The 27,440-nt window shown below is 46.1% G+C and overlaps 1 protein-coding gene and 1 pseudogene across 1 annotated transcript; one reads left to right on the forward strand and one right to left on the reverse strand.

Annotated features, from left to right (window-relative positions):
• LOC134296834 (zinc finger protein 658B-like) overlaps nucleotides 1–27,440 on the forward strand; it is a 135,878-nt pseudogene that overhangs the window by 85,091 nt on the left and 23,347 nt on the right.
• On the reverse strand, nucleotides 9,945–18,802 carry LOC134296861 (zinc finger protein 93-like). Its single transcript, XM_062972846.1, has 2 exons — nucleotides 18,669–18,802; nucleotides 9,945–13,346 (listed from the first exon to the last, which is right to left on the reverse strand). The coding sequence occupies exon 2, from the start codon at nucleotides 13,081–13,083 to the stop codon at nucleotides 12,307–12,309; it is 777 nt and encodes a 258-aa protein (XP_062828916.1). The 5' UTR covers nucleotides 13,084–13,346; nucleotides 18,669–18,802; the 3' UTR covers nucleotides 9,945–12,306.

Here is a 27,440-nt window from a genome sequence, read left to right on the forward strand (position 1 = left end):
ATACATTTGCCATTCCTGCACTGTCGAACCCAACCTGGATCTTCTCTAACTACCCGTTCCCAAGTAGCAATATAGACCCACTGGTTCGGATGATTCACAGCACAATATTCTTCCACTGTTCGGATCAGTTTCAGATCCCACGTCCCTTCTACTTGCCAACCTAACCCAAACTCTGGCCATTCTCCCTGACACAAATTCCTCAGTCTATAATCTCTCAGGTCCCTTGGATTGCCTGCTACGGCTCTGATAGCAAAAGAGCCAAAATTATCTAAGATGCATTGTAAGGGAGTGGAGCTCTTTGAATTTTTCCCTCCCATCCTGCCTAATAGAGGGGACTGTCTTGGCCTGGGCACCCGGGCACTCAACGGCATGCGTCAGGAAACACAAGACAGAGCCCCTTTCTACCTCCCTGGGAACTTTTTTTGTGTCCCTCCCGGCGCCGGTGTTCCCTTAATGTCTCATGCAACCACTATACTTGCCAGATTTCTGTAGACGTCGGACCAACCTTCGCCCCTGGACTTTTCCCTGGATCCTTTTCCTCCTGGCTGGTTTCTATGGAACCTCGCTGGTGTTGCAGCTCCCACCGTCAGTCGGCGTTGGCATCAGAGGCAAGCACCGCAGCCGGTCTTGCAATATTCAGGGGCCCCTTCTCGTCTCACGGTAGTTGCCTCCGGCCCCCACCGCTGAGTTGGGGCCGTCCTGCCAACGGGATCCGTCTCCAACCTCCTGGCCCACCTTATAGAAATCACGTCGGGGTCACCAGAAAATGTAGCGGAACCTTTGTGCTACGGTCCTTGTTGAGCACAGTGGAGGGATTGGAGACGGACAACTGGAATAATTCCAAGAAAGCAGTTTTATTTGGCTAGTGGCCACTAGGGTTCCCCCTCGCACAAAATAAGTGCTTTTCCCAGGGAGAACCCCCAGCGGCGGGCTGAGTAAATATTTATACACACTACAGGGTTCGGGTTATGCCCGCCCACAAGCAAATTCATTGGCTTAGAGTTGTGACGCTGCTTGACTTGGACCCAATCAGCGCTGACCAGCGGTCCGGCCGCACTCTTTCTGTGCCGTGCTCACAATCATTCAGAGCGCCTGCGTGCGCATGCGCTGTTTGTTTATCTTTAGCTTTCATTTCTTCAGAAACACATGATTTCCCAGAAATCACATGTTTCTGTGAGTTTATGCACCCGGGTCGCTAGCCGTCGCCATCTCTGCCCATATATGGTATTTCCTGGGGTTCTTTAACCTCCCGCCTCAGCTGCACCGAGTTGCCGAGTCTTCGGGTGCCCCTCCCCCCTCAGGAGGGTGAAGGAGCTCCCCGACGACCCGAAACAACTCCAATGGTCTGTTAGTTGCAGACGCTATGCGGGCAGTCGTGAAGGTCTTCCTGGCTGCCCGCAAAGCCGCGGAGTAGGCCCTAATAGCGGCTCTAGCCCGTGCTCGGTCAGAAATGCTACAAGTTTTCCGCCAGTGGCACTCTAGTCCCCTCCTCGAGCGCTTCATCACTGCCAGCTCCTCCGTGAACCAGGGAGCCGAAGTGACTCTTCGCAATGAGAGGGGATGTTCGGGGGCGATCATGTCAATTGCCCTGGACATCTCGCTATTGTAGCGATCTACCAAGGCATCGACAGGATCGTCAGCCTCCATGACAGGAAGATCCCCAAGAGACCTCAAGAATCCATCTGGATCCATCAGTCTCCTGGGGCGGACCATCTTAATGGGTCCACCACCCCTGCGGAGGTTTGAGGTCACAGTGAGTCTTAAACTGATCAGGTGGTGATCGGACCATGACAACGGAAGAATATTTTGCTCTTCCACTCTGACCTCACCATCTGCCGCAACAAAAACCAGGTCAAGTGTGTGTCCAGCTTGATGAGTGGGACCAGATATCACTTGGGACAGTCCCATGGTCGTCATGGCGGCCATGAAGTCTTCAGCTGCACCAGTTAATGTGGCCTCGGCATGAATGTTAAAGTCCCCCAGCACTACCAGCCGCTGAGAGACCAACGCCACACCAGAGATCACCTCTGCCAGCTTGGGCAGGGAGACTGCCGTGTCGCGGGGTGGACGGTACACCAGCAGAATCCCCAAACTGTCCCGGGTACCCACCTTAAGATGGACACACTCAAAACCTGCAGATTGCGGGATGGCGCACCTGACCAGGGAGATTGTCTGCCGAAAGACCACCGCAACCCCACCTCCCCGCCCCCCGGCTCTGGCCTGCTGTTGCACCCCGAAACCTGGAGGACACAGCTGGGCGAGATTTACCCCGCCGGGCTCATCCAACCAGGTCTCGGTGATGCAAGCCAGATCCGCCGCTTCATCCAGGATCAAATCCTGGATGATAGCTGATTTACCATTGACGGATCTGGCATTAAATAGCAGGACCTTCAAACAGAGGGGACTGTCATGGAGGCTACCACTCCTATCCTTTTCAAGGTCGCAAGAACTCTGTTGCGCTTATCCCTGGGATAAAGGTGACCACTCCTCCTCCTCCCCCACACGACCTCAATGGTCTCCCCCAGGCTCCGGTCCACCCCCCCCCCAGGGCGACAGGCAGGATAGAGCTCTCATTGCGATGCCCTAGTCAGCTGTCCATAAATGGGGAGCTACTCAGGATTCTATCTTGCTTAGAGTCTGAGAATGAATCCTGTAATGATGAGATGATGGAGCAGTCAGGGGAACTAGATTGACTAAACAAGAGCAATGTCTCTGGGCGGGAATCGAGAATGGATTGGGAAGGGTCTAGAGTTGAAATGGGGGACACTACACAAGATTCTAAGAGTGGAGGGGACCTAGATAAAGAGTCATGGGCACTAACCATTCTGGAACTAATGGTACCTTGAAAATGCAGTTCCGAACCTGCCATCAAGGGGCGGATTGTGGGGTCCAGAAATACCTTCCTAATATTAATACCCCATGAATTCAACAGGGGTTTACACGCCCAAAGTGCTTCAATTAAAGTGCTATCATCAAAGGTGATAACGAGACGTATGGAGCGGTCCTGAGCTTGAAATTCCCTACGTAGCCATGAAATGAACTTAATTTTGACTACACTTGGGCTCACAGATAGTATTTGACCGAGGGACTCCTGTACCGCTCTCCTTGAGGTCCATCTGCCCCTATTCAACCATGAGTCTGTTATTTCAAACGCCAATTTTTCTAATTGAGGTAAATATTTTTGGTGGCGCATTGGGTCAAGTGTGCACAGGCCAGACTCAGATATTCCATGTGCAATTGTCCTTTTTAAACCCTGATCCGTAACCTTATGCCCAGCCCTCCCTTCTCCCCTGTAGTCATGAGGAAGCTGTCTCTCATTCTCAACGTCCCCATCTTCCTTCAGAAATTCCTCCTTATGTTCTGATTGCCATTCCCCACCCTCCCCATCAGAAGTCAAAGACCACTTATACTCGGTTGAAGTGGCAGTCGCGATGTCCTCTTCCTTCCCAATGTAACACTGACCAGGATTGCTCACCAAGAGGGAGATCCCTTTGAAGAGGTAGGGGGAGAGAAAATAAGACAAAGGAAAATATGGGAAGAGAAGAGAAAAAGGAAGGAAGGGCAAGAGAAAAGAAGACAAGGGAAGGGAAGGGAAGGAAGGAAGGAAGGGGAAGAGAAAATAAGGCAAAGGAAAATATGGGAAGAGAAGAGAAAAAGGAAGGAAGGGCAAGAGAAAAGAAGGCAAAGGAATATATGGGAAGAGAAGAGAAAAAGGAAGGAAGGGCAAGAGAAAAGAAGGCAAAGGAAGAGAAGGGAAGGAAGGAAGGGGAAGAGAAAAGAAGGCAAAGGGAAATATGGGAAGAGAAGAGAAAAAGGAAGGAAGGGCAAGAGAAAAAAAGACAAAGGAAGAGAAGGGAAGGAAGGAAGGGGAAGAGAAAATAAGGCAAAGGAAAATATGGGAAGAGAAGAGAAAAAGAAAGGAAGGACAAGAGAAAAGAAGACAAAGGAAGAGAAGGAAGGAAGGGGGAGAGAAAATAAGGCAAAGGAATATATGGGAAGAGAAGAGAAAAAGGAAGGAAGGGCAAGAGAAAAGAAGACAAGGGAAGGGAAGGGAAGGAAGGAAGGGGAAGAGAAAATAAGGCAAAGGAAAATATGGGAAGAGAAGAGAAAAAGGAAGCAAGGGCAAGAGAAAAGAAGGCAAAGGAAGGGAAGGGAAGGAAGGAAGGGGAAGAGAAAATAAGGCAAAGGAAAATATGGGAAGAGAAGAGAAAAAAAAGGAAAGACAAGAGAAAAGAAGACAAAGGAAGAGAAGGGAAGGAAGGAAGGGGAAGAGAAAATAAGGCAAAGGAAAATATGGGAAGAGAAGAGAAAAAGAAAGGAAGGGCAAGAGAAAAGAAGGCAAAGGAAGGGAAGGAAGGAAGGGGAAGAGAAAATAAGGCAAAGGAAAATATGGGAAGAGAAGAGAAAAAGAAAGGAAAGACAAGAGAAAAGAAGACAAAGGAAGAGAAGGGAAGGAAGGAAGGGGAAGAGAAAATAAGGCAAAGGAAAATATGGGAAGAGAAGAGAAAAAGAAAGGAAGGGCAAGAGAAAAGAAGGCAAAGGAAGGGAAGGAAGGAAGGGGAAGAGAAAATAAGGCAAAGGAAAATATGGGAAGAGAAGAGAAAAAGAAAGGAAAGACAAGAGAAAAGAAGACAAAGGAAGAGAAGGGAAGGAAGGAAGGGGAAGAGAAAATAAGGCAAAGGAAAATATGGGAAGAGAAGAGAAAAAGGAAGGAAGGGCAAGAGAAAAGAAGACAAAGGAAGAGAAGGAAGGAAGGAAGGGGAAGAGAAAATAAGGCAAAGGAATATGTTCTGCCTCCATGGTTAACTAAATGAACTGGAAGGACCCATAGCACGAAGGACAGATTGGACACTGTGTTATGTAAAACAAAATATTTTATTAATAGACAAAATTGATCTCTTTTCCCCTTGTTGCCACTATGAAGTCTCTTGTGAGGAAAGAAATCTTTGAGTCTATGCAGTTCTGGATAGATATTGCCACAGAGTATAAAGTCTTGTTATGACTGGATTCTTTGTATCTTTGAGGTGACATCAATGCAGTGTTGTTGACATGGCTTTCTCTATTGCTGTAGCCTGTGGCTTTTTAATCTAATTTGAATACAGTTCCAACGTGACGTGAATTTCTGTGATCCTTTTACTTCCTACACTTCCTTCCAGAGCCTCACCAACTGACAAATTCTGACAAAAATAACTGCCATTTCAGGCTGGCAGGAGCCAAGGCTAAGCTCCGCCCCTTTGGAACCTTAAAGAGACAGGGCAGCAGGTAATGTTCTGCCTGCTCGTGGCATGACACTCCCCACCTAAAACTTATTAATAAGTTTTACCCCCTTATTAATAAGAAATAACTAACACAAAATATCAACTAATCTAAAACTATAACTGTTCTAACTCATAGATTCATCATCCCTTTGACTTCCTCTAGTGTTTCATCCTTCAGCTCTCCTACAGTCTCTGCAGATTGATCTGAATGAAATGGCGGGATGAAGTATATGGTTGGCCTTTCAAAGTCCAACACTTCGATGTCCTTGCGATCCTCCTTCATGTGGACTAAATCCTCTTCGGTCAAAGCTTACCTTTAATACTGGAACATGGAAGGCAAACCTGTCCTCTGCGACGCTGCAACACCCGTTCAGGCTCCGCTGGACTGGTACAAGCTCTTGTCTCAACTCCAACACCTTCGCTCTCTGCTGGGCACTCTTTCGAAAGCTCCGCCGATCCTGGCACTGCTGCTTCACTCCATTTAGCTGTTGCTGCAGTTTGGTTACAACTGCTGCTATCTCCTTTAGCTTCTCCTCAGAATATGAAGGCTTTATTTGAAGATCAGCAACCTGCTGTTCTTTGACCAATAGCCTTTTACTAGATAACTGTTTCTGCTCTTTTAGCTGACCATGAGCTTCTTCAAGTTGATACTTTGTCTCCGGAGGTTTTTGAAGTTCTTGCTCATATACAGCAACTTTTCGGGGTTCTTTGGCAAGTTCAGCTCTTAATCGATTGGTGGTAGCCTGTGAGGTCATATCTTCTGCTTGCAAATGATTACACATATCTAAGCCATCAGGGTGGAAGTTTGTATGACTCACTATCATTTGTGGTAATGTATGATCACTTCCAGTGTTCTTGTGGCCATCTATATTATGCTCACTGTCCTTTTGAAGCTGTACTTGGCTATGATTTAGACAATTAAAACTCTCTTTGTGATCAGCCATCCATTCTTCTTTGCTGGTGGGGCGAAAATGTCGACACCAACATTAGTAGGTGGTTGCACTATTGGAGATATCATTGCAGCATCTATAGCTTGCTGTACAGACGCTTGAGCTTCCGGGTGGTCAAAAGGTATATCTGATTCTGCCCTCTGAGTTGAGGAATTGGTTTGAAGTGCAGTCTGCGATGTGGACATATCTTCAATTCCATCTTCTTTTATGACAGATCTTGAAGTACTAGGTTGCTCTGAACTTCTATTATCGATATGATTGCTTTCTTCATATTCAATAATATATGACTTGTCTGCTGGTTCTGGACAATCTAACATCTGTGTAGGATGTCCATTTGGCATGAAGCTTGTGCAAAAGGTTCGAGCATGGGAAGGCAACCTTTTGCGGTTTAAACATACTGGACCTAGGATAGTCCAGCCTATCTCTAGTTCTTGAACTATTGGTGCTCCTGGTCGACCTTTTATTTGCTTTTTAACTGAAAACAAGTCTGGACAGTCTATGCCAATAAGCAAAAGAATCTTTGCGCCAGGGTCGAATCTTGGTAACTTATGTGCCATGGATCTTAGGTGTGCATGACTCATAGCTATTTCTCTCGTAGGGATTTGTCTTTCATCTTTAGGTATATTTTGGCATTCTATGAACATTGGTAACCTAAATTGTTTCATGCCATCAATAGTCCGGAGGATGAATCCAGATGCTACTCTCCCCACCATGACCTGATCTCCACCACAAGTAGTCATAACGTATTCTACCTCTTTTGATTGAATTTGAAAGATGTTAAAGAATTCAGGTGTTGCTAGGGAGGTGTCACTTTGAGAATCTAAGGCAACGTACATGCGTTTAACTTGATCTGGAGAGTTTTCAGGGTAGACATCTACCAAGCAAATAGGATGACATGTTCGTTCTTTTCCTGCTTCTCCACACAAAGCTGTGCAAGTTGATGTTGCTATCTTAATCTCCTTAGGTTGTGGTGTTTCCACAAGAGTACATTCTGACTTTTCAGAGTTCTTTCCTTTCTGATGAGGTGTTGTTTCGCGGTGTAGTGCAGAGCAGTGTTTTTCACTAAAGCATTCTTGACATTTCACTTTTCTCCTGCACTCCTTGGCTATGTGGTTTCTAAAAGTACCACATTTAAAACAAAGTCTTTGATCTCTGGCAAAGGTTAAACGCTCTTCATAAGGTTTGCTCCTGAATTCTTTGCAGTTATTCAGATCATGTGCTATTTGGTGTACTGGACATATTACTCCTGCTGATGTGTTTGTGTGCTGTTCAACTGATTTGACCTTGGTTTCAGTTTTTCTAACTGTGACTTGTGGTTTGCTTTTGGTTTCTATGAAATGTTTCTTATCTTTTTTGTTACTTTGATATAAAAGAGGAAACCCCGTTTGCAAATCATTCTTCTCTCTAGCTGATCTTAAGAGAAACTTCACTAGATGTGTAAATGGTGGGTATTTCCGTTGATGAGTTTCTTTATAAGAGAAAACTTCCCGGCCCCATACCTCCTTCAGTGAGAAAGGCAGTTTATCAATAATCTCTTGTTGTGTTAAATATTGATCTAAACATGCAAGCCCTGGTAAATCTGGATTTCCCTTAGCTGCTTCCAATTCTTCAAGCAAATCTGCATAATCCCATAATTTCTCATATTCCCCTTTTGTAAATGCAGGAAACGATTTAAGCTTTTGCAGAAGCAACGTTTCTATCTGTGCAGATGATCCATAACGTTCATTGAGACGGTCCCACACTCGATATAAAGCTGCATGTGGGTTATTTATGTTTGCTGCATAAATTCTCTTCACCTGTACGGAAGAAGCAGGTCCCAACCAGGCGATCAATAAATTTAACTCTTCCTCTACAGGCAATTTTAGTTGCTTGAGAGCTGACTGAAATGTATTCTTCCACAACATATAATCCTCTGGCTTATCAGAGAATTTCTGAATGCCTCTGTCTGCTAAGTCCCTTCTTGGGTTTCTGTAGGAGGTGTAATTTAAAATATCAAGTGGGACTGAGGACTGTTGCAAAGTTGGTTCAGAGTTAGTTTGGATCTGGGGGTTTTCTGGAACCCAACTAGCTGCTTTGGGATTGAGACTGAATGCAGTTGTTGACATTGTGTAGTTTGACTGTATTGAGTCCTGTGTGTCTACTGGAAAACTGTGCTCTAACTTGGTTTGAGATATATCATTCAATGGAACTGCTGCTTGACTTGCTACTTCTGCATACGGCAAATAATGTTCTTTGGGTGCAGAAACCTCTATGATTTCTGGTTGTGACACAAAAGAATTATTTGCTACTGCACTTTCTCTTGTTAGCACAGGAGGGGCTGCGATATTGATAATTTGGGTATTTAAATAAGAATCCACTTTTGTGACAGGATCTTCTGTTGTAACATCTGGGGGGGATGTATTTCCTAAGAGACCTTGCTCTAGGACTGAGGCCTTTACTTGTAACACCTCAGCCTTTGCAACCTGTGCTAATGTTGCTAGAGCAGCATCTGTTTTGACTTGACGGGCCTTATTTTCTGCATCCAGACCTGCTTGCTTGGCAGCGGCTGCTGCCTGCTCGGCAGCAGCTGCGGCTTCCATTTCTGCCTTCTTGGCAGCGGCCAAGGCATCCAGTTCTGCCTTCTCTGCAACAATTTGCTGTCTTTTCTTAAGAAACTCTATTTGTTTTACTGCGGCAGCTGCCTCGGCCCTAGCCTTTATGACCAGACTAAGGGATTGGCCAGAAGAACCACTATGAACAGAAGTCCCTCTTGTTCTTTCTGTTCTATGGGATGTATGAGATGATCTTGATTTGCCTGCTAATGTACACACAGACCTGTTTGACTTTGTATCTGTGTCTTTACTAAACATGTGTTGCACTTGTTCTTCATCAACAGTTTCCATAAGGGAGGCAGGGTCTTCTTCTGCCTGACCTTCTGATATTTTGTTATATAAATCATTCATGATGGTATCAAATTCTAGTTCCCTTCTCTCTCTCTCTCTCTGACAACATTTCTTCCTTATTACTTAAAGATTCTGATGTTTTCATATGTTCAAGCAAAGAGATTATATTATCTGAATATGTTATCCACTCACAGTATTGATGTTGTAATCTTTCCTTACAATCTAATATTTCTTTCTGCTGCCTAAAGCGATGGCTTGCTTGACTCATATCTAAAATTCTCTGCCATGACTTCTGATATTTAGGTTTCAAGGAATCTAGTTTATCTTGCCAGAAGGACAACATTTTTGAGGTAGGTTTAGATATTCTGCTCTTTTGTGAGGAAGAAGCAGACATCTTTAAGTCTTCTGAAGTTTGTGTCACTTTATATTAGACTGAATTGCTTTTGGACAGAAAGGACTGAATAGCCTATTCTCCGTTACTTTGGAATGTAGGTCTTTTATTCTCCTGTTGCTGTCCGTTACTAATAGTCCCTTAAATAAAGTGATCACTAACTTTTAAGATTCTCAGTCCTTTTACTGAGACTTAAAGCTTTTTAGACTTAAAAATAACTATTGTGGTCCTGAAAGCCACATTTTCCTCCGAAAGGGCTTCCCTCAGATTCCTTCAAAATGGCGCTGCCCTCTATGACTGCACTCTCTCTACAGTCAAAATGGCTGCTTAACTCCTTCTTCTTCTGAGCTGGTTTTCACTTCTCCTCAGGAAGCTTGAAGGAAAGAAATTCACTGTTCTGCCTCCATGGTTAACTAAATGAACTGGAAGGACCCATAGCACAAAGGACAGATTGGACACTGTGTTATGTAAAACAAAATATTTTATTAATAGACAAAATTGATCTCTTTTCCCCTTGTTGCCACTATGAAGTCTCTTGTGAGGAAAGAAATCTTTGAGTCTATGCAGTTCTGGATAGATATTGCCACAGAGTATAAAATCTTGTTATGACTGGATTCTTTGTATCTTTGAGGTGACTTCAATGCAGTGTTGTTGACATGGCTTTCTCTATTGCTGTAGCCTGTGGCTTTTTAATCTAATTTGAATACAGTTCCAACGTGACGTGAATTTCTGTGATCCTTTTACTTCCTACGCTTCCTTCCAGAGCCTCACCAACTGACAAATTCTAACTGACAAAAATAACTGCCATTTCAGGCTGGCAGGAGCCAAGGCTAAGCTCCGCCCCTTTGGAACCTTAAAGAGACAGGGCAGCAGGTAATGTTTTGCCTGCTCGTGGCATGACAGAATATATGGGAAGAGAAGAGAAAAAGGAAGGAAGACAAGAGAAAAGAAGACAAAGGAAGGGAAGGGAAGGAAGGAAGGGGAAGAGAAAAGAAGGCAAAGGAAAATATGGGAAGAGAAAAAGGAAGGAAGGGCAAGAGAAAAGAAGGGAAGGGAAGGGAAGGAAGGAAGGAAGGGCAAGGGAAAGAGGGCAAAGGGATGGAAGGGAAGAGAAAAGGGGAAGTAAAGAATGGCAAGAGAAAATAATAATGATGATGACGATGATGATGAATCTTTATTTATATCCTGCTTTTCTCCCTCACTGGACCCAAAGCGGCTTACAACATATTAAACTCACATAAACAACAATCAGAGTACATCAATAATATAATATAATAGGATAAACAGATTAAGAAAAACAATTACAGTATACATTCAAGTTCTTGAGGCATCAAATGAGACATATATTGTACTCTACTCCAGTCCATAACATATGATGGGCAAAGGAAGGGAAGGGAAGAGAAAGAGAAAGCAAGGAAAGAAGGCAAGAGAAAAGAAGGCAAAGGAAGGGAAGGGAAGAGAAAGAAAAAGGAAGGAAGGGCAAGAGAAAAGGCAAAGGGAAGGAAGGGAAGAGAAAAGGAAGGAAGGGCAAGAGAAAAGTAGACAAAGGAAGGGAAGGAAGGGAAGAGAAAAGGAAGGGCAAGAGAAAAGAAGGAAAAGGAAATGAAGGGAAGGGAAGAAAAAAGGAAAGAAGGGCAAGAGAAAAGGCAAAGGGGAGAAAAGGCAAAGGGGAGAAAAGGGAGGGAAGAGAAAAAGGATGGAAGAGGAAGAGAAAAGGCAGCAAAGGGCAGTATGGGAAGGGAAGAGAAAAAGGAAGGAATGAAGGACATGAGAAAAGAAGGCAAAGGAAGGGACAAGAAGACAAGGATAGAAGGAAAATAGGAAGAAAGGGGAAGGAAGGGCAAGAGAAAAGAAAGCAAAGGAAGGGAAGCTTAGAAGGCAGACCGTATTTTAGTTCTTGCGAACCACTGGTAGTCCGTGGACCACTGGTTGAGAGCCACTGTCTTAAAGGGAAGGGGCTAACTCTGGCTCCCTCCCATAACGGCCATTTACAATATTCAAGCTGACCAGTCCTGACTAAAGAGGAAAACAGAGGATGTGTCTGTAGGGGCACAACGTTCACAAACTGGACATTTAAACCAAGGTGAAAATGGAGCTGGAAACTAAGACCAGAAGAACAAGTGATGGAATCACTTATGGTTTATTTCTTTTCAGACGAGGTGACAAGACTTAACTTAATATTTAACTCTCTGAATGTCAGGATGCAAAAAGATCAGCATTCTCCAAGCTGTTCTTTTCACACCTGACTACAACAAATCGGATAAAGAAGACCATTTGGCTGGGAAGGCTGATTTATGACAGGGTCTGGTCTTCAAACGTGGGAAAGGACAAAAGGAAAGGGAGGTGTGAATGGAGAAGAAGAGACGTGAAGGGAGGAGGGAAGCAACCACCCAATATACTGAGGGGAAAGAGCGGAAGACGGGCAGTAGAAGCTTTGCGGCCATTTTGGCAAGGCGGATTCAATAAAGTTTTCCATGGCTACAAGCTGAGTGAGCCTATCTTTGTCTCCTACACCTTCCAGGAACTGACACTGAAGCAGTGGTCCTCAACCTGTGGGTCCCCGGGTGTTTTGGCCTACAACTCCCAGAAATCCCAGCCAGTTTACCAGCTGTTCGGATTTAGGGGAGTTGAAGGCCAAAACATCTGTGGACCCACAGGTTGAGAACCACTGCTCTGAGGGATTGTCACACACAGCTTGCTTTCTGCTGCTCCAGAGAACAGACCTCCAACTTACAGGTTCAAATGACAAGAACGGGGACTCCACCAAATCTGACGCAGAACTTCTCAAAGTTTGAAATCAGACATTTACACACAATGGCTGTTTTTTAGCCGGTATGTGTTCTCTGGTGCTGGTTAAGGGCTGAACTCTGAGTAAAACATTTTCCACATTCATGGCATTTATATGGCTTCTCTCCTGTGTGGCTTCTTTTGTGCCTCGCCAAGTGTGAACTGACAGCAAAACATTTCCCACACTCCTGGCATTGGTATGGCTTCTCTCCTGTGTGGAGTCTTTTGTGTTTCACCAAGTCTGAACTGGCAGTAAAACATTTCCCACACTCCTGGCATTTGTATGGCTTCTCTCCTGTGTGGAGTCTTTTGTGGCTCGCCAAGTTTGAGCTGAAAGCAAAACATTTCCCACACTCTTGGCACTGGTATGGCTTCTCTCCTGTGTGGAGTCTTTTGTGCCTCACCAAGGCTGAACTGAAAGCAAAACATTTCCCACACTCCTGGCATTTGTATGGCTTCTCCCTGGTGTGGACTCTTTTGTGCCTCACCAAGGCTGAACTGAAAGCAAAACATTTCCCACACTCCTGGCATTTGTATGGCTTCTCCCTGGTGTGGACTCTTTTGTGGCTCAACAAGGCTGAACTTTCAGCAAAACATTTCCCACACTCCTGACATTGGTGTGGCTTCTCTCCTGTGTGGAGTCTTTTGAGCCTCACCAAGGCTGAACTGGAAGCAAAACACTTCCCACACTCTTGGCATCTGTATGGTTCCTGACCCGTGTGAAATTTCTTGTGTTTCACCACACATTTTACAGATACTTTCCCTTTAAGATGGCTTTTCCCAACATCGAGTGTCTTGTGAAGCACAAGTGCCATATTTGGGGTAAAACACTGCCCACATACATTGCATTTGTTGGGCCTTTCTCTGGCAGAACCTCCATCTTCTCTGTGGGCTTGCTGGTCTCGACGAAGGCCCCAGTTGTGTCCAAAATGCTTCCTGTACTTGGTGCATACATGGCTCTTCTCCCCGTTATCTACTGTGAAGAAGAAGAACAGAAACAATCATTCCTCAGTGTGCGTCATAAAGACTCGAAGTGGGATAAGGAGTGGATTGAAATGATCCTTAAAACAATATAGACCTAGTGTCAGCTCACCACAGCCGCTCCTGAATGAACACACGAGACTCTCTGTGTTATCACCAGAAACTTTTACTGTAGGAAACATGAACATCAAAAAAGCCAAGAATGGGAGGCTCCGGCCAACCATCCTTTATATACCCTCCCCCTCATTTGAAAAGTCTCTTCCCGCTCAGCAAAACCCCGCGCAAATTCCCCGCCAAGTCCAGCAGCCGTTTCTTCTCCGAGTCCTGAGCCGCAGGTGTCTTATCAATGTCAGTGACCCTGAAACTCAGAGCCACATCCAGGCTCTAGTAGCAGGGTTCTGACATGGCGTCCTCCTCCCCTTCGTCCTGGAAGGAAAAGATTAAACACAACTATTGTTCTCCGCTGTCCAGAGTTCCTTTATACTTTTTTAACAGGCTGCAATGGAATACCGGGTGTACCTTTCCTAGGTCCTTGGGTAGCCTCAGCTCATAGGTCACTTCGTTTATTCTTTTTGCTACCCTGAACGGCCCTATATAGCGTGGAGCCAATTTTTTAGATGGGAACCCCAATTTCAGGTTTTTTGTGCTCAGCCAAACCAGATCCCCTTCGCCCAATTTGTCCCCCTCTCGGCGCCTACGATCTGCAAAGAGCTTGTACTTCTTTTGTGTTTCCCGCAATGCCTCCACCACGGTCTGCCACCCTTGCTTAATTTTGGCCGGCCATTCCTTGTCGGTCTGGCCCTCTCCTTCCTTCCACTCGGGTAGCCTGGGGAAAGGTGCCACCTCCTGTCCGTATACTATTTCGAATGGGGCACGACCTGTGGCCGAATGTACGGCCCCGTTAAACGCCATCTCAGCAAACGGTAGAAGGTCCGCCCAATCATCCTGTCTATAATTGGTGTACATCCTCAAGAATTGGCACAGTGTTTGTTGGGTGCGTTCGACTCCCCCGTTGGTTGCGGGATGAAAAGCCGAGCTCAGGTTCCTTTCTGCTCCTAACAGCTGTAAGAATTTTCCCCAAAATTTTGCAGTAAATTGGACTCCCCGGTCGCTAATTATTTTGTCGGGACACCCATGTAGGCGATATACATGCTTCACATACAAATCAGCAAGTTTTTCAGCTGAGGGGAGTTTTGGCAGGGCCACAAAGTGTGCTTGTTTTGAGAATAGGTCCAATATTGTCCAAATGTATCTGTGGCCTCTGCTGGGGGGTAGTTCGCCTACAAAATCCATGGCCACGCATTCCCATGGCCTCATGGGCTCCACCACCTTCTGCAATAGCCCCTGGGGCTTCCCCGGTGGTGTTTTTCCCTCTGCACATAATTCACACTGCGTGACGTACCCCCTGGCGTCTTTCCTCATTCCGGGCCACCAGCATTGTTTGGCCAACAGTTTAATAGTCCTGGTGGGGCCTAGATGACCCGCACCCTTGTTATCGTGGCACTTCCTTAACATTTCTCGTCTTAAACATTCAGGAATATACAATTTCTTATTTACAAACACCAAATCCCCACACAATTCTCCCTTTTCTTTGTTAGTTTGTAACCATTTGTCCATTCCATACGCTCGCCTCAACTCTTCCTCCCATATTTCTCCTCCCCCCGTGGAAATGGCAGTACGTTTGTTTTCTTTGGCCGCTTGTGCTCGAGTTAGTACTGCCAGGCCCCACTGCTTATCTAGGAACAGGCTCCCTTCAGATTCCTGAATTCCTCCCCCGTGCTGAGGCATCCGAGAGAGGGCGTCAGCGAGTATGTTATGTTTCCCCTGGAAGAATCTGAGTCTGAAATCAAAACGGCTGAAATATTGGGCCCATCTAATTTGCTTCGCTGATAGTTTACGCGGGGATCTTAGATACTGTAAATTTCTATGATCAGTCCACACCTCAAACGGTGTTCCACTTCCTTCCAGAAAGTGTCTCCAGCACTCTAGTGCTTTTAGAATCGCTAAGGCTTCTCTCTCCCAAATCGGCCAGTTTTTTTCTGTATCGCTAAACTTTTTTGACAGATAGCCACATGGCTTCAGGTTCCCCCCCTCGTCTTTCTGCAGCAGAACTGCCCCATATGCCCGGTCTGACGCATCGCAATGTAGTACAAAGGCCTTAGACATATCAGGGTGCTGTAGGACAGGTTCCTCAGTAAAACGCTTTTTAAGGGCTTCGAAAGCTTCCTGGCATTCTATTGTCCATGTCAGTTTGGCCCCTGGGGCCTTCACTTTGGCTGTTTCTCCCCTGCCTTTAGTTTTTAACAAATCCGTTAATGGCAAAGTGAGGCGCGCAAAGTCCTTGATGAATGTTCTATAGAAGTTTGCGAACCCTAGGAAGGATTGCAGCTGCTTCCGTGTTTTGGGGGCTTCCCACCCCCTCACGTCTTCCACCTTCGCAGGGTCCATCGCCACTCCCTGGGAGGAAATCCTATACCCCAGAAAGTCTATCTGGTCTTTATTGAACTCGCACTTGGCAAGCTTCGCATACAGTTTCGCTTCCCTCAACTTTTGTAGGACTTCCCTGACTAGTTCTACGTGTTGCTCCTTAGTTCGAGACATTATCAATATGTCATCTAAAAAAATAAAGACTCCCTTGTACAACAATGGATGCAATACTTCGTTGATTAATTGCATGAACGCGGCCCCTCCCCCGCACAAACCGAAGGGGAGCACACGATAATTGAATAATCCGAATGCGCAGGAGAAGGCCGTCTTCCACCTGTCCTCTGGTTTGATCTGCAATTTATGGTAGGCCTCAATTAAGTCCAATTTAGTGAATATCTGTCCTTCCGATAACTGGGCGATCAAGTCCTTCACTAAGGGTAGGGGGTATTTATTTACAGTACTGATTGCATTTAGGCCCCTGTAGTCAATGCAGAGCCTCAGCGTTTGGTCCTTTTTCCGCCTGAACAACACAGGCGCCCCTAGAGGGGAATTTGAAGGCTCTATGAAACCCCTCGCTAGGTTTTTATCAATGTATTTTCTCAGTTCCTCCTTTTCCCTAGCTGACATCGGGTATATTTTTGCCTTGGGAAGCTCTGCTCCTGGGACTAGCTCTATTTTCACTTCAACTCTCCGCTTCGGTGGGAAATTGTCTGCTTCCTTCTCATCAAACACGTCCACAAAATCCCGATACTCTGGGGGTAATTTATCTGCCAGTTCTGCTATTCTGATAGAGTCTTCCTCCCCCCTTTTCCCTGGCTCCCTCTCAACTTCCTGGCTCCCTTCTTCCAAATTCATCCTGAAGATCATGCTCTTATCCTCCCAGTTGATTTGCGGGTTGGCCTGCCCCAGCCACGGCATGCCTAGTATAACATTATAGCTGGCTATTTGTGATATCACAAATGACACCTTTCCTTCCCAACTCCCTATCTTACACTTTACATCTTCGGCACTGTACTTAGCTAACGATCCCGATGCTGTGGATCCGTCCAACTGCGAAAAAGCTATTGGGGATTCTAGGTTTGTTCTTTCGCATCCCAATCCCTCGGCTAATTCAGGGGAGATGATGTTCCTGGAACATCCACAATCCACAAATGCTTTGCAGGTTGCTTGTTTGCTGCCATTTTCAAGCTGAATGGGGACCACTATCATAGCTTTGTCCTGACTTACCAACCCCCCCGAGTGGTGCCTCATCGGTGGTTCTTCCTCGGCGCGTTTTCCTGCCACGGCTCTTGGTTTGGGCTGGCCTCCGCCTTCCCCTTTTCTCTGCCAGCACTCGGCAGCCCTGTGGCCCAACCGGCCGCACACGAAGCAGCCACTCCTGCTGGCGCTCACGTTCCCTGTCGGCTCCGTTCTCCTCCCGGCTGGGGTTGATCCCTCCTTCCGGCTCCCCTCTTTCATCTGCGGCCGCTGCTGTAGCCCTCCTCGGTGCCTCCTCGCCTGGGCCAGCGATGTCTCGACGCGCCCCGCCAGCTGAATCCATCCGCGCAGTGTGTCAGGCTCATCACGATGCACCGCCCAGGAGAGGATCTCCCGCCTGAGACCCTCTTTGAAGAGTTCTATCTTTGTTACTGCAGACCATTCCGGCACCTTTTCGGCGAGGCATTGGAACTCCTCCGCATACTCAGATACCGACCTCTGCCCCTGGGAGACGGTCTTCAACTTCTCCCTCGCCCGGATCTGCTCCAGTGGATCTCGGAAACGGGTCTCCAGGGCCCCCATAAAGCGTCGGAGTGACCCCAGACATGGGTCGCGCCGCGCGTGCAGCTGAACGTACCAGCTGGCCGCTCCCCTCTTCAACACTGCACCAATGGCCCGTATCCGGCTGGATTCCGTTCTAAAAGTGTGAGCATTGTCCTCCATATAGCCCCTCACCGTGGTCAGGAAAAAATCCAGTTCAGAGGACTCTCCCCCAAACTCGATCCTTAGTTCCTCTCGTCTCGGTAGGGGTCCCTGTGGTGGCAATCCCCAATTCTCCGCCCGTCGCAAGCCCCCTTGCGGACCAGTGGGCCCCGCTGCTGCTTCTCTTGGCCCTGTGCCACGCCCGGCATTCGCCAGGGGCACTAGGGTCTCAGCTGGGAGCGTAGCCGGGATTCTCGGAGGTTTTTCCCCTTCGTCGTCACTCTCCTCCACCCGCGTCAGGCTTGTTTGGGTCTTGGGCCGGGCGCCGGGCTCCTTTCGCATTTCCCTTCCCTTTGGTGCTGGGAGGTCTGCAAAGCCCTGGCTGCTTCCCACGCTCACGTCCCACATTGAGCCAGCCCGAAGTTCCCTTCCTCTCTCTGGCTCCGCCAAAAACGCCAGGCGCTCCATCGCCCTCGACATCACTGCCAGGGTGGTCTCCATCGCCGACATCCTCTCCTCCAGAAACACCATCCTTTGTGGGCCTGGGGAAGGTGAACCTTCCTCTCCTCCGGTGCTGTTTCCCCGCACCACTCCACGCCTCTGGGTTACCCCATTTGGCTGGGCATAAGCGGTGGATGACGCCAGGGCCGCCAGCTGGTGGAACTCAGCGTCCGGCTCGGGAGTGGCCCTTTCCGACCTTCCTCCTCCTGCGCCCAAGAGCTCTTCATCCTCCACTTGCATGTTACACCTCACCGCTACAGCGGGATGGTGTCCGTATTCTTGGCTTAGTGTCAGCTCACCACAGCCGCTCCTGAATGAACACACGAGACTCTCTGTGTTATCACCAGAAACTTTTACTGTAGGAAACATGAACATCAAAAAAGCCAAGAATGGGAGGCTCCGGCCAACCATCCTTTATATACCCTCCCCCTCATTTGAAAAGTCTCTTCCCGCTCAGCAAAACCCCGCGCAAATTCCCCGCCAAGTCCAGCAGCCGTTTCTTCTCCGAGTCCTGAGCCGCAGGTGTCTTATCAATGTCAGTGACCCTGAAACTCAGAGCCACATCCAGGCTCTAGTAGCAGGGTTCTGACACCTAGAAGAAACAAAGATATGCCTGTTGTCCTTTCCCCTCCCCTTATTCAGTGAAGATGGACCCTGGTTGTCTGCCTGGAGCCTCTAAGAGAGAGATGAGTAACATACGCTCCAGAGGCTCCCTGTTGCTCAGCCCAGCCCGGTTTTTTATTTCGTCTCCTTCTCTCTGGGGAATGGATGCCTTTTCCCTTCACATCCAAATGCTTGCCTTTTTCTCTAGCTTTAGACTTTACCAACTACCACCCATTTCACCATCCTTCCCTCCTTTTTCTTTCTCTCCCCCAATCCCAGTTCTCTTTTCCCATGCTCCCTTAAGGTTGGATTTTTCCGCTCCAACGTAGAAGATCCCATACCTAATTTCAGAGTAGAGCAGAGTCTCGATTATCCAACATAAACTGGCTGGCAGAACATTGGATAAGTGAAAATGTTGGAGAACAAGGAGGGATGAAGGAAAAGCCTATCAAAGGTCAAATTACATTATGATTTTAGAAATTAAGCACCAAAACATCATGTTTTACAACAAATTGACATAAAAAGCAGTTCAATACATGGTAACATTATGGAGAAATCACTGTATTTACTAATTTAGCACCAAAACATCGCAATGTATTGAAAGCATTGACTACAAAAGTGTTTACTACTAAAATTGACTATAAATATATATTTGCATAAAACAACACTGTTGGAAGTTAATTCCATAAAAAGTTCAGTCTTGTCAAGATTTTTTAAAATCTGTGACCCTTGCCTGCTTTTCCAGCGATTGCCATTTCTCCGCTGCCAAGTCTCGCCATCTTTGCGAGATCAACTTATTCCATTTCTTCTATCCTTGCCGAGAATAGCTTCCTGCAATAGTTCCTTTTGAGCTCTTCCAAAACGCCCTGATCCATCGGTTGGCATATGACGGTTACATTCGGTGGCAGAAACATCGCCTTCATGTCCCCCTCTTGAAGCTCCTCTGCATCAGGGTGTGTTGAGGCATTGTCTAGCAACAAAACCGCTTTCCTGGGCAGGTAAATTTCCTTCAAAAATTCCTCCGTGGAAGGAACAAATTCCTTAGGGCTGGGCTGTAGCACAACTGGTAAATCAACAGCAGTAATAAGATCCACCAACCGAAAGGTGGCCAGTTTGAAGCCCGGTCGGGGGTGAGCGCTCGACCTCCAACCCAGCTCACTGTTTACCTAAGCAGTTCGAAAACAGTTTACAAGCTGTAAATAGAGAAATGAGGTAACGCAAATTGTGGGGGAGGTATTTTAAAACACCATAAAGAACAAGACCAGAAATGCGGTGACCAAGAGGAAGGTGGAGGGAGGAAGTTCTGATGGCTCTTTGTCACAGAGAATGAAGCAACAGCACCCCTGTGACTGAATCTGAGCAGAACATCAGCCTCCAAGGCACCAAAAACCTGGACTTCAAGACTACGTACCTCCTTCTGTTTGTCTTATTCTGTTCTGTCCTGTCTCCAAACAGCATTGAATGGTTGCCGTGTATGTGTATTGTGATCCGCCCTGAGTCCCCTTGGGGAGATAGGATGGAATATAGTTATTATAATAATAATAGTCTTTTGAACATTTCACTGGTCATCAACAAACCTTTTTGATTGTAGTATTTAACAGGAAGAGCATTTTTTGAAACTGTTTTAAAGGCTCTTGGATTTTTGGGCTTCCCAATCATTGCGAGGTCCATTTTGTGGTTTGCTGTAGCACTGCTGCATGCTAACATTGTCAGCCTTTCTTTGCTGTGCTTTTAGCCAGGGGCTGCTGCTTCAGTTCTGGCTGCAAGACTCCTGCTCGGTAAAATTTTGCAATTGAGGCCGGTCTCGTCACAATTAATAATAATAATAATAATAAAACTTTATTTATACCCCGCCACCATCTCCCCAATGGGGACTCGGGGCGGCTAACATGGGGCCATGCCCAGAGCAATACAACATAATAAAATATAAGAACAACATATCATAACACCATTTAAAATACAATAAATAATAATAAACAGAACATCAAGAAATCAAGAAAAAAACAAAAACAAAAAAACTATAAATCAAGGGCAGGCCACTTGAACACAAAGATAAAACCCGGAGTGAGAGGGACAGAGAAGTACTCCACTATGGGCAGGGACATTTGGAAGGGGTAATCTGGAGGATAGAAGTTCGGAGGGGAGTAATACGGAGATATATGACAGACATTACTCACCGAAAGCACAATGGAAGAGCCAATTAAACATCTGATCACCCGTTAGGCTTTCAGTTTCAACAAAGTCTTGAATTTTTTTCCCCTTGAATTTCTTTCTTGAATGCCTCTATTTCTTGAAAATTTGATGACAGCTTCTCACCACAAACACTTAACTGATGGATTCCATAACGTTTCTTCCACCTGTCGAGCCAATGCTTGCTGTAAAATCTGATTCCCCTTCATTAAATTCTTTTTGAAAACGCAATACCTTTTGCTGTAAAATAGGCCCTGAAATACACACACCTTTGTCTCTCAGCTGCGTAAACCAAACATACAAAGCTTCAATAACTTTTTCATAGTCACATTTTTCATCGTTTTCCGCTCTTTCAGCACACCATCGGTAACTTTGGAGAACACCATTTTTCTATCTGCAATCGATTCCATTTCCATTCTCCTCCTGCTACCCGTTCGACACCATAGTTGTTGGCTACTTTCTGCCTTGTCTCTCCTTTGTCCAGGTTTCTGCTCCATGGATCCAACGACCTTCTTTCTCTTTGTCACCACACTCACGCAGAAGAAAGCACATGCACAGATCAGTGGCCCTCCTGGCAGGTGTCTGGTGCACAGAGAGACCCACTGTATGTTGCTGCCGAGAGAAACAGCCGTGGATCCCGGTGGGAGACAGACTGCGCCGGATGATACATGTCACGCTTACTTCAAACGACCAGCATGAACACAGACCAAAGGTAGCTGTTATCAAAACCAATCTTTATTGAAGAACACACGACTTTGGAAAAGTCGAGAATGACATAATGTTTACACACAATCATTTTTATCACCTTTGCTACAACGTCACACCACACGTAAATATCATCACCAAACCCCACCCCACATATCACATTACTACCACTACAACACCAACTATTCATTAAAGCTGTTTTGATTCTCACTCCAAAAGTTCCCATGCTCCGGTGCCAGGTGTCTGCATGAGCTATCGAGGAGTGCTTGTTGTTATGGCTCCAATTCCAGAGCTTGCAGACTCAGCTCTGGGAATTGGCCCCATGACAATACAGATACACTTCTCCCATCAACTGCCAAATGGGACTCTTACACTTTATGGAAGTTGGCTGTAAATATGAGTTCCAAAGGGATAGATTTGCCTGACAAAGCTGTGAACGTGCAAAACCGTGACAGTAAAGAAAAGGTGGAGAACAATGATGAAGGCAGAAAAGGGAACAAAAAAGGGATGTCTGTAGGACTTGGCCAGATAGAGTGGCATCCACGTAACATCCCACGTGAGAGAGAAGAGACGGCCTCCACACCATCCCAGTTTGGGAGGAAGGACAAGACTGGACCAGAGGAAAGACCTGCTGATCCATCCGTTGTTATTCAACCCCACGCTGCTCAAGTCTGCAGTCCCCAATGAGAAACAGGGAGCTAGTTTCAGAACAGGCTGGGGGAATCCCTCCCCCTTGTCTCCTGATTGACAGTTGGGATGTATCTATTTGTTCTTTCTCTGTTTCTTTCTCTCTTTCTCTCATTCTGATTAGTTTTGTAGAATAGTGCAAGATTTCTGACTTTTATATCTCCGTGTGTGCTGTGTGCATTGAGACCTCTCTCTGCTTGTGTCTCAGGAGAGATGTAGGGCTTGGAATTTTTCCCTCCCTTTTAAATCCGAGAAGAGATGGAAACAGAGAGTAGCTCAGACCCAGTCATTGACTATTAAGAAATGTAGTTAGTGTTTTTTGTAAACACTGGGCTGTATGGCCATGTTTTCTGGGCTGTATGGCTATGTTTCAGAAGTATTCTCTCCTGATGTTTGCCTGCATCTATGGCAGGCATCCTCAGAGGTTGTCAGGTATATGGGAAAAACAGATCTATAAACCTCACTAGCCTAGTTTCCAATATACCTCCCACCTCTCAGGATACCTGCCATAAATACGGGCGAAACGTTAGGAGAGAGGGGGAACCAGGAAGACAGTTCCATCTTGTCTACTGTGCCATCAGTTGGAGGCCCAACTGATGCTCTGGGGCCCTCCCCCTAGTAACATGCTATGCTAATAATATAATATTTATTACATATATATAGTGTATATAATGTACAATATAAAATACAGTAATATATAATATATTTGAGAGAGGGGAAATATGCTTTGACTCCAGTTATGGTAATCTTCCCACTTGAGTCTGAATTGGCACTAATGTTATATTATTATTATTGTTGTTGTTGTTACTCTTATGCCACATATTTCTGACATAAGCCCTGCCTTACAGACCCTCAGTGACTGTGATGATTTAGGATAATACTGCCTTTTGAAACAGAAATCCCCATCAGTGAGGGAGCCTTACCAAGAGAGTCCACAATCCCATTCATCTCCTCCATGATCTGCTTGTGCAAGGCTTTCTGGTCCGGATTCAGGAGAACCCACTCCTCCAGGGAGAAATCCACAGCCACGTCCTCAAAGGCGATTGGGCCCTGGCGGAAGAAGAAAAGATTCCCTTCTCACATGGGAGCGATCAAGAAAAAGAATAACAAGAAATTCTTTAAAGTAGATTTACATGGTTGGTTGTTGTTTGAAAGGGAAAGGGCCAAGGCCTACATGCCACAGTTGTAAGCTTTCTAGAGATGACGGGTTGGTCAGTCAGAACCATTTCTCAATTGATACGTAGAATCAGAAATGGAATCTGAGCATGTTCCAGCCTTTATTGTGGTGCCCAGAACTGGACACAGTGTTGTTCCAGGTGAGGTCTCCCCAAAGCAGAAAGAAGGACACAATATTCCTTAGGATGGAGCCCAAAATCCCATTGTCTTTTCATCTGCTGCCTCACATTGTTGGCTCATGTTCCACTTGTAGTCCTCTAACACTCCAAGATCCCATCATATGAATGACTGTCAAGCCAGGTGTCGCCCACCCTGTACCTGTGCATGGCATTTTTATCGTTCCTAAGTGTACTACTCTACATATATTCTTGTTGAAATTAATTAGGTTAGTTTTGGCCCAGCTATCCACCATGTTCAGGCCATTTTGAATTCTGATCCTATCTTCTAGACTGTCAGCTATACCTGCTAATCTGGTGTCATCTGAAAATATGATACGCATGTTGAGCAGTACTGGGCCCAGGACAGAACCCTGCGACACTCCACCCTTTGTCGCTCAAACCATTACAAATCCACCGAACAGGAGTATTATCCAGCCCACTTTTTACTAGTTGTTTGTGAAACCATGGGAGGCCTTTCCAGAGGTCTTACTGAAAGCAAGATGTGCTACACCCACTGCATTTCCTTCATCTACCAAGCTTGTAACTCTACTGAAAAAGAGATTAATCGGGCATGACTTGTTTTGGAGAAACCCATCTTGCCCTTCAGTGATTACAGCCTTTTTTCTAAGTGATTCCAGACGGCCTTCTTCATGATCTGCTCCAACATCTTCCCTGTTATTTAGGTCAAGATAACAGGCGACTTCAATGCAAGGGTAGGGTCTACTTTGGTAAATGTGTTGAGAGAAAAGAACCTGGATGAAGATCCCTTCAACTCCCTCCCGACACCTGAAGCCCGACACTCTAAGGACCAAGCGTGAAACCAAGCCGGAAAATGACGGACCAAAATGGCCACGCAGCTCAACCTGTCCCGGCTAAATGGACTTACTCAGTTTCTTAACTTTGGAGAACATACATTGGTCTCACCAAGGGGCTCTAGTGTCATAGACTATCTTCTGACTTCACCCTCCATAGCTAGCAACATTCATTCATTTGGTATCGACAATTCCTTGCTTTAGTGATCATCTATCTCCCACTTCCCCTGGTTTTGGAGAGAAGCAGCACTTCCCCACCTGGACAAACCCACCCACAATACACTAGGCTGAAGCGGAACCTTAAGATGAAGGGGGTGTGCCTAGATATCTTGAACTCTTATGAAGTGCTGTCCATAGAAACTATGATCATTGAAATCCCAGATTTCAAGGAGGTGATCACCGGGTTTGAATCCCTTATAAAACCTTTCTTTTAAAAATGATACGATTGGCAAAGAATGCTGAGGCAACCCAGGGTCAGATCCAAAAATTGGTTCGATAAAGAGTGCATAATAGCAAACAAACAGATCTGCTCCCTCTATAACGATTATCAATCCACATCAAACGATCTCCTCCTTATAAAAATTTGAGAGTCTAAACAGCTGCTGCAACTGCTTATGGGCCAGGTCAAGATAACTGGATGGTCATTGTTAGGGGACCTCTTTTTGGTCCATTCTTGGAGATAGAGACAACCTTTGCCTCCTCTAGCCTGCTGGGATTTCTCCTGTTCCCAAAAATGAAGAAAGAGGATTGACAGTGGTTCTGGGATTACTACTCTTAGTTCAATTCTCTTGGGTGTAGTTCACCTGGCCCTGGAGACTTGGATTCATCGAGAGTGGCCAGGTATTCCTGGGCCACTTCTTTACCTATTTGGGGTTGCATTTCCCCAGTTGCTCCATCTTGCTCAGGAAGAATACCCATTTCCTTTTGGGAGAAGACTGAGGCCATGTTCTACCTCTTCCCTATCCCTGGTTAGCATTTCACCACCTTCTCCAGGCACAGACCCTACTCTTGACTCATTTCTTCTTCTGACCTCATTTTCTAATTTAGATTGTTAGACCTTTTCCCAACTTATGCAGGTTAGTCGTTTACATTCCTTGGTGACTCTTCCCCCTTTCCATTTCCTGTACATGTCCTTTTTCAATCTTAGCTCCGTTGAAATTTCTTTGAACATCCATTCTGGTTTCTTTAATTCTCTCTTCATTTTTTCCCTCCTTGTATTTCACTCCAAGATTTCACTTCTAAGGAAACACATTCAATCTTGTCAGTTTCAATAGATATTTGGCCATTAATCCTGGAACCAAAGGCACCCCGGTAGGCCCAGCCCTCCTCTCCCAGGAATCCTCCTGCTTACCTGACTCAGTCCCACTCCATCGCAAAGGGGAAGAAACGGCTGAGGATTCGGCCACAGCATCATTCCAGACCCTGGAGAGAGAGCAAGGGGTGGAAAGCTGGTCACATAAACAGGCCTCAGAAGTGACCATTGCAGTCCTATAAAGAGACCGATGAGGAAACGACCCTAAGAACACAGGCGCATTCAACAGCCAATGAAGATGTACAATGTGAGGGATTAGGACTTTATCTCGCAAGCCCTGCTGTGAGGATGTTCGAGTGAAACTAGCACTGGGCTTGGTGTTTCAATTGACTAAAGTGATTCTTTGTTGTCTGTTTGTCTTCCAGCTCAGTTTCAGGGCTTATCTTCACTTAGGGTCCCACCTGAGAAGACACTGAAGGGCTGCATTTTCAGTCCTATTGCAAGAAAGAAAACTGCAAATCAAACTGAAGTCACACCTCTGGCAACCTAATGCCTACATATAACAATAACAATAGCAGTAGTAGCAGTAGTAGTAATAATAACAATAATTATTTCATTTTTACTCGCCTCTCCTTGCAGTTCGAGGCAGGTTACCACAAAATTTTAAAAACATGAACATTGCCAAAATTCAACAAAGATACCTATTTCTATAAAAGATACACATTAAAACTGCATTTCTATAAAATACATATTAAAGTCCATAAAACATCACACAAAGGACAGGAGTTTAAGATATATACCCCTCTCAAGGCCAAATGATCCTGCGTGTTCATGTTCTGAAGCTCAAACTGTGGGTGTGCAATCATCCCCCAAAGTGGGATTTCCACTGGCACAAACCCCCAAAACTCCCAGAAGAGTCCCTTCTCACCCTGCAAGGCAGCAGCCCCGTCTCTTTCCCGCTTCAGCTCCTTCTGCCTGAGACTCTGGGTGGTGTCTGGTGGAGATTCCTCTGGTGCAGGGACTTCCATGACATTATTATGGGCCTGGAAGAACACAGAGTAGAATAATAGAATCGGAGAATCATAGAGTTGGAAGAGACCTCATGGCTATCATGTCTCCTCTCAGCCTTCTCTTCTGCAGGCTAAACATGCCCAGCTCGTTAAGCCGCTCCTCATAGGGCTTGTTCTCCAGACCTTTGATCATTTTAGTCGCCCTCCTCTGGACACTTTCCAGCTTTTCCACATCTCCCTTCAATTGTGGTGCCCAGAATTGGACGCAGTATTCCAGGTGTGGTATGACCAAGACAGAACTGAGGGGTAGCATGACTTCCCTGGATCTAGACACTATACTCCTATTTATTCCAGAAATAGTTTGGAAAAAGTTCAGAAATATCACAGACCTATAGACTTGTTTTGAAAGAATAACTCTGAGATGGGAACCTAGTTTGGAACCAATGCCCCCCTCCCCCTCCCATCATTGTCTATGTTCTATCTTGAGCAGAGCATCAACCAAGCTGACGGTAGAGATGGAGGGGCAGAGCAGGTGGGGAAAGAGGCCGAGGGAGCAGGGCCTTGCTTATCCACCACATCGGTCCCATCTTGGAAGAAAGGCAGGATGTACGTTCAACCTGTCCATCAGTCTCCAGGTTAGTGAAACCCAGAGGGAATGCTCTCACCTGTCCTTCCTGCTCCTTGTCCTCGGCCCGACTCAGGAGGAAGCCTTCCGCCAGGGCCACCGCCTGGGAACATGTCTCTGCCCCACACTCTCGGACCCAGCTCCCC

Source organism: Anolis carolinensis, chromosome 2 (genome assembly GCF_035594765.1).
Source record: "Anolis carolinensis isolate JA03-04 chromosome 2, rAnoCar3.1.pri, whole genome shotgun sequence".
NCBI lineage: Eukaryota > Metazoa > Chordata > Lepidosauria > Squamata > Dactyloidae > Anolis > Anolis carolinensis.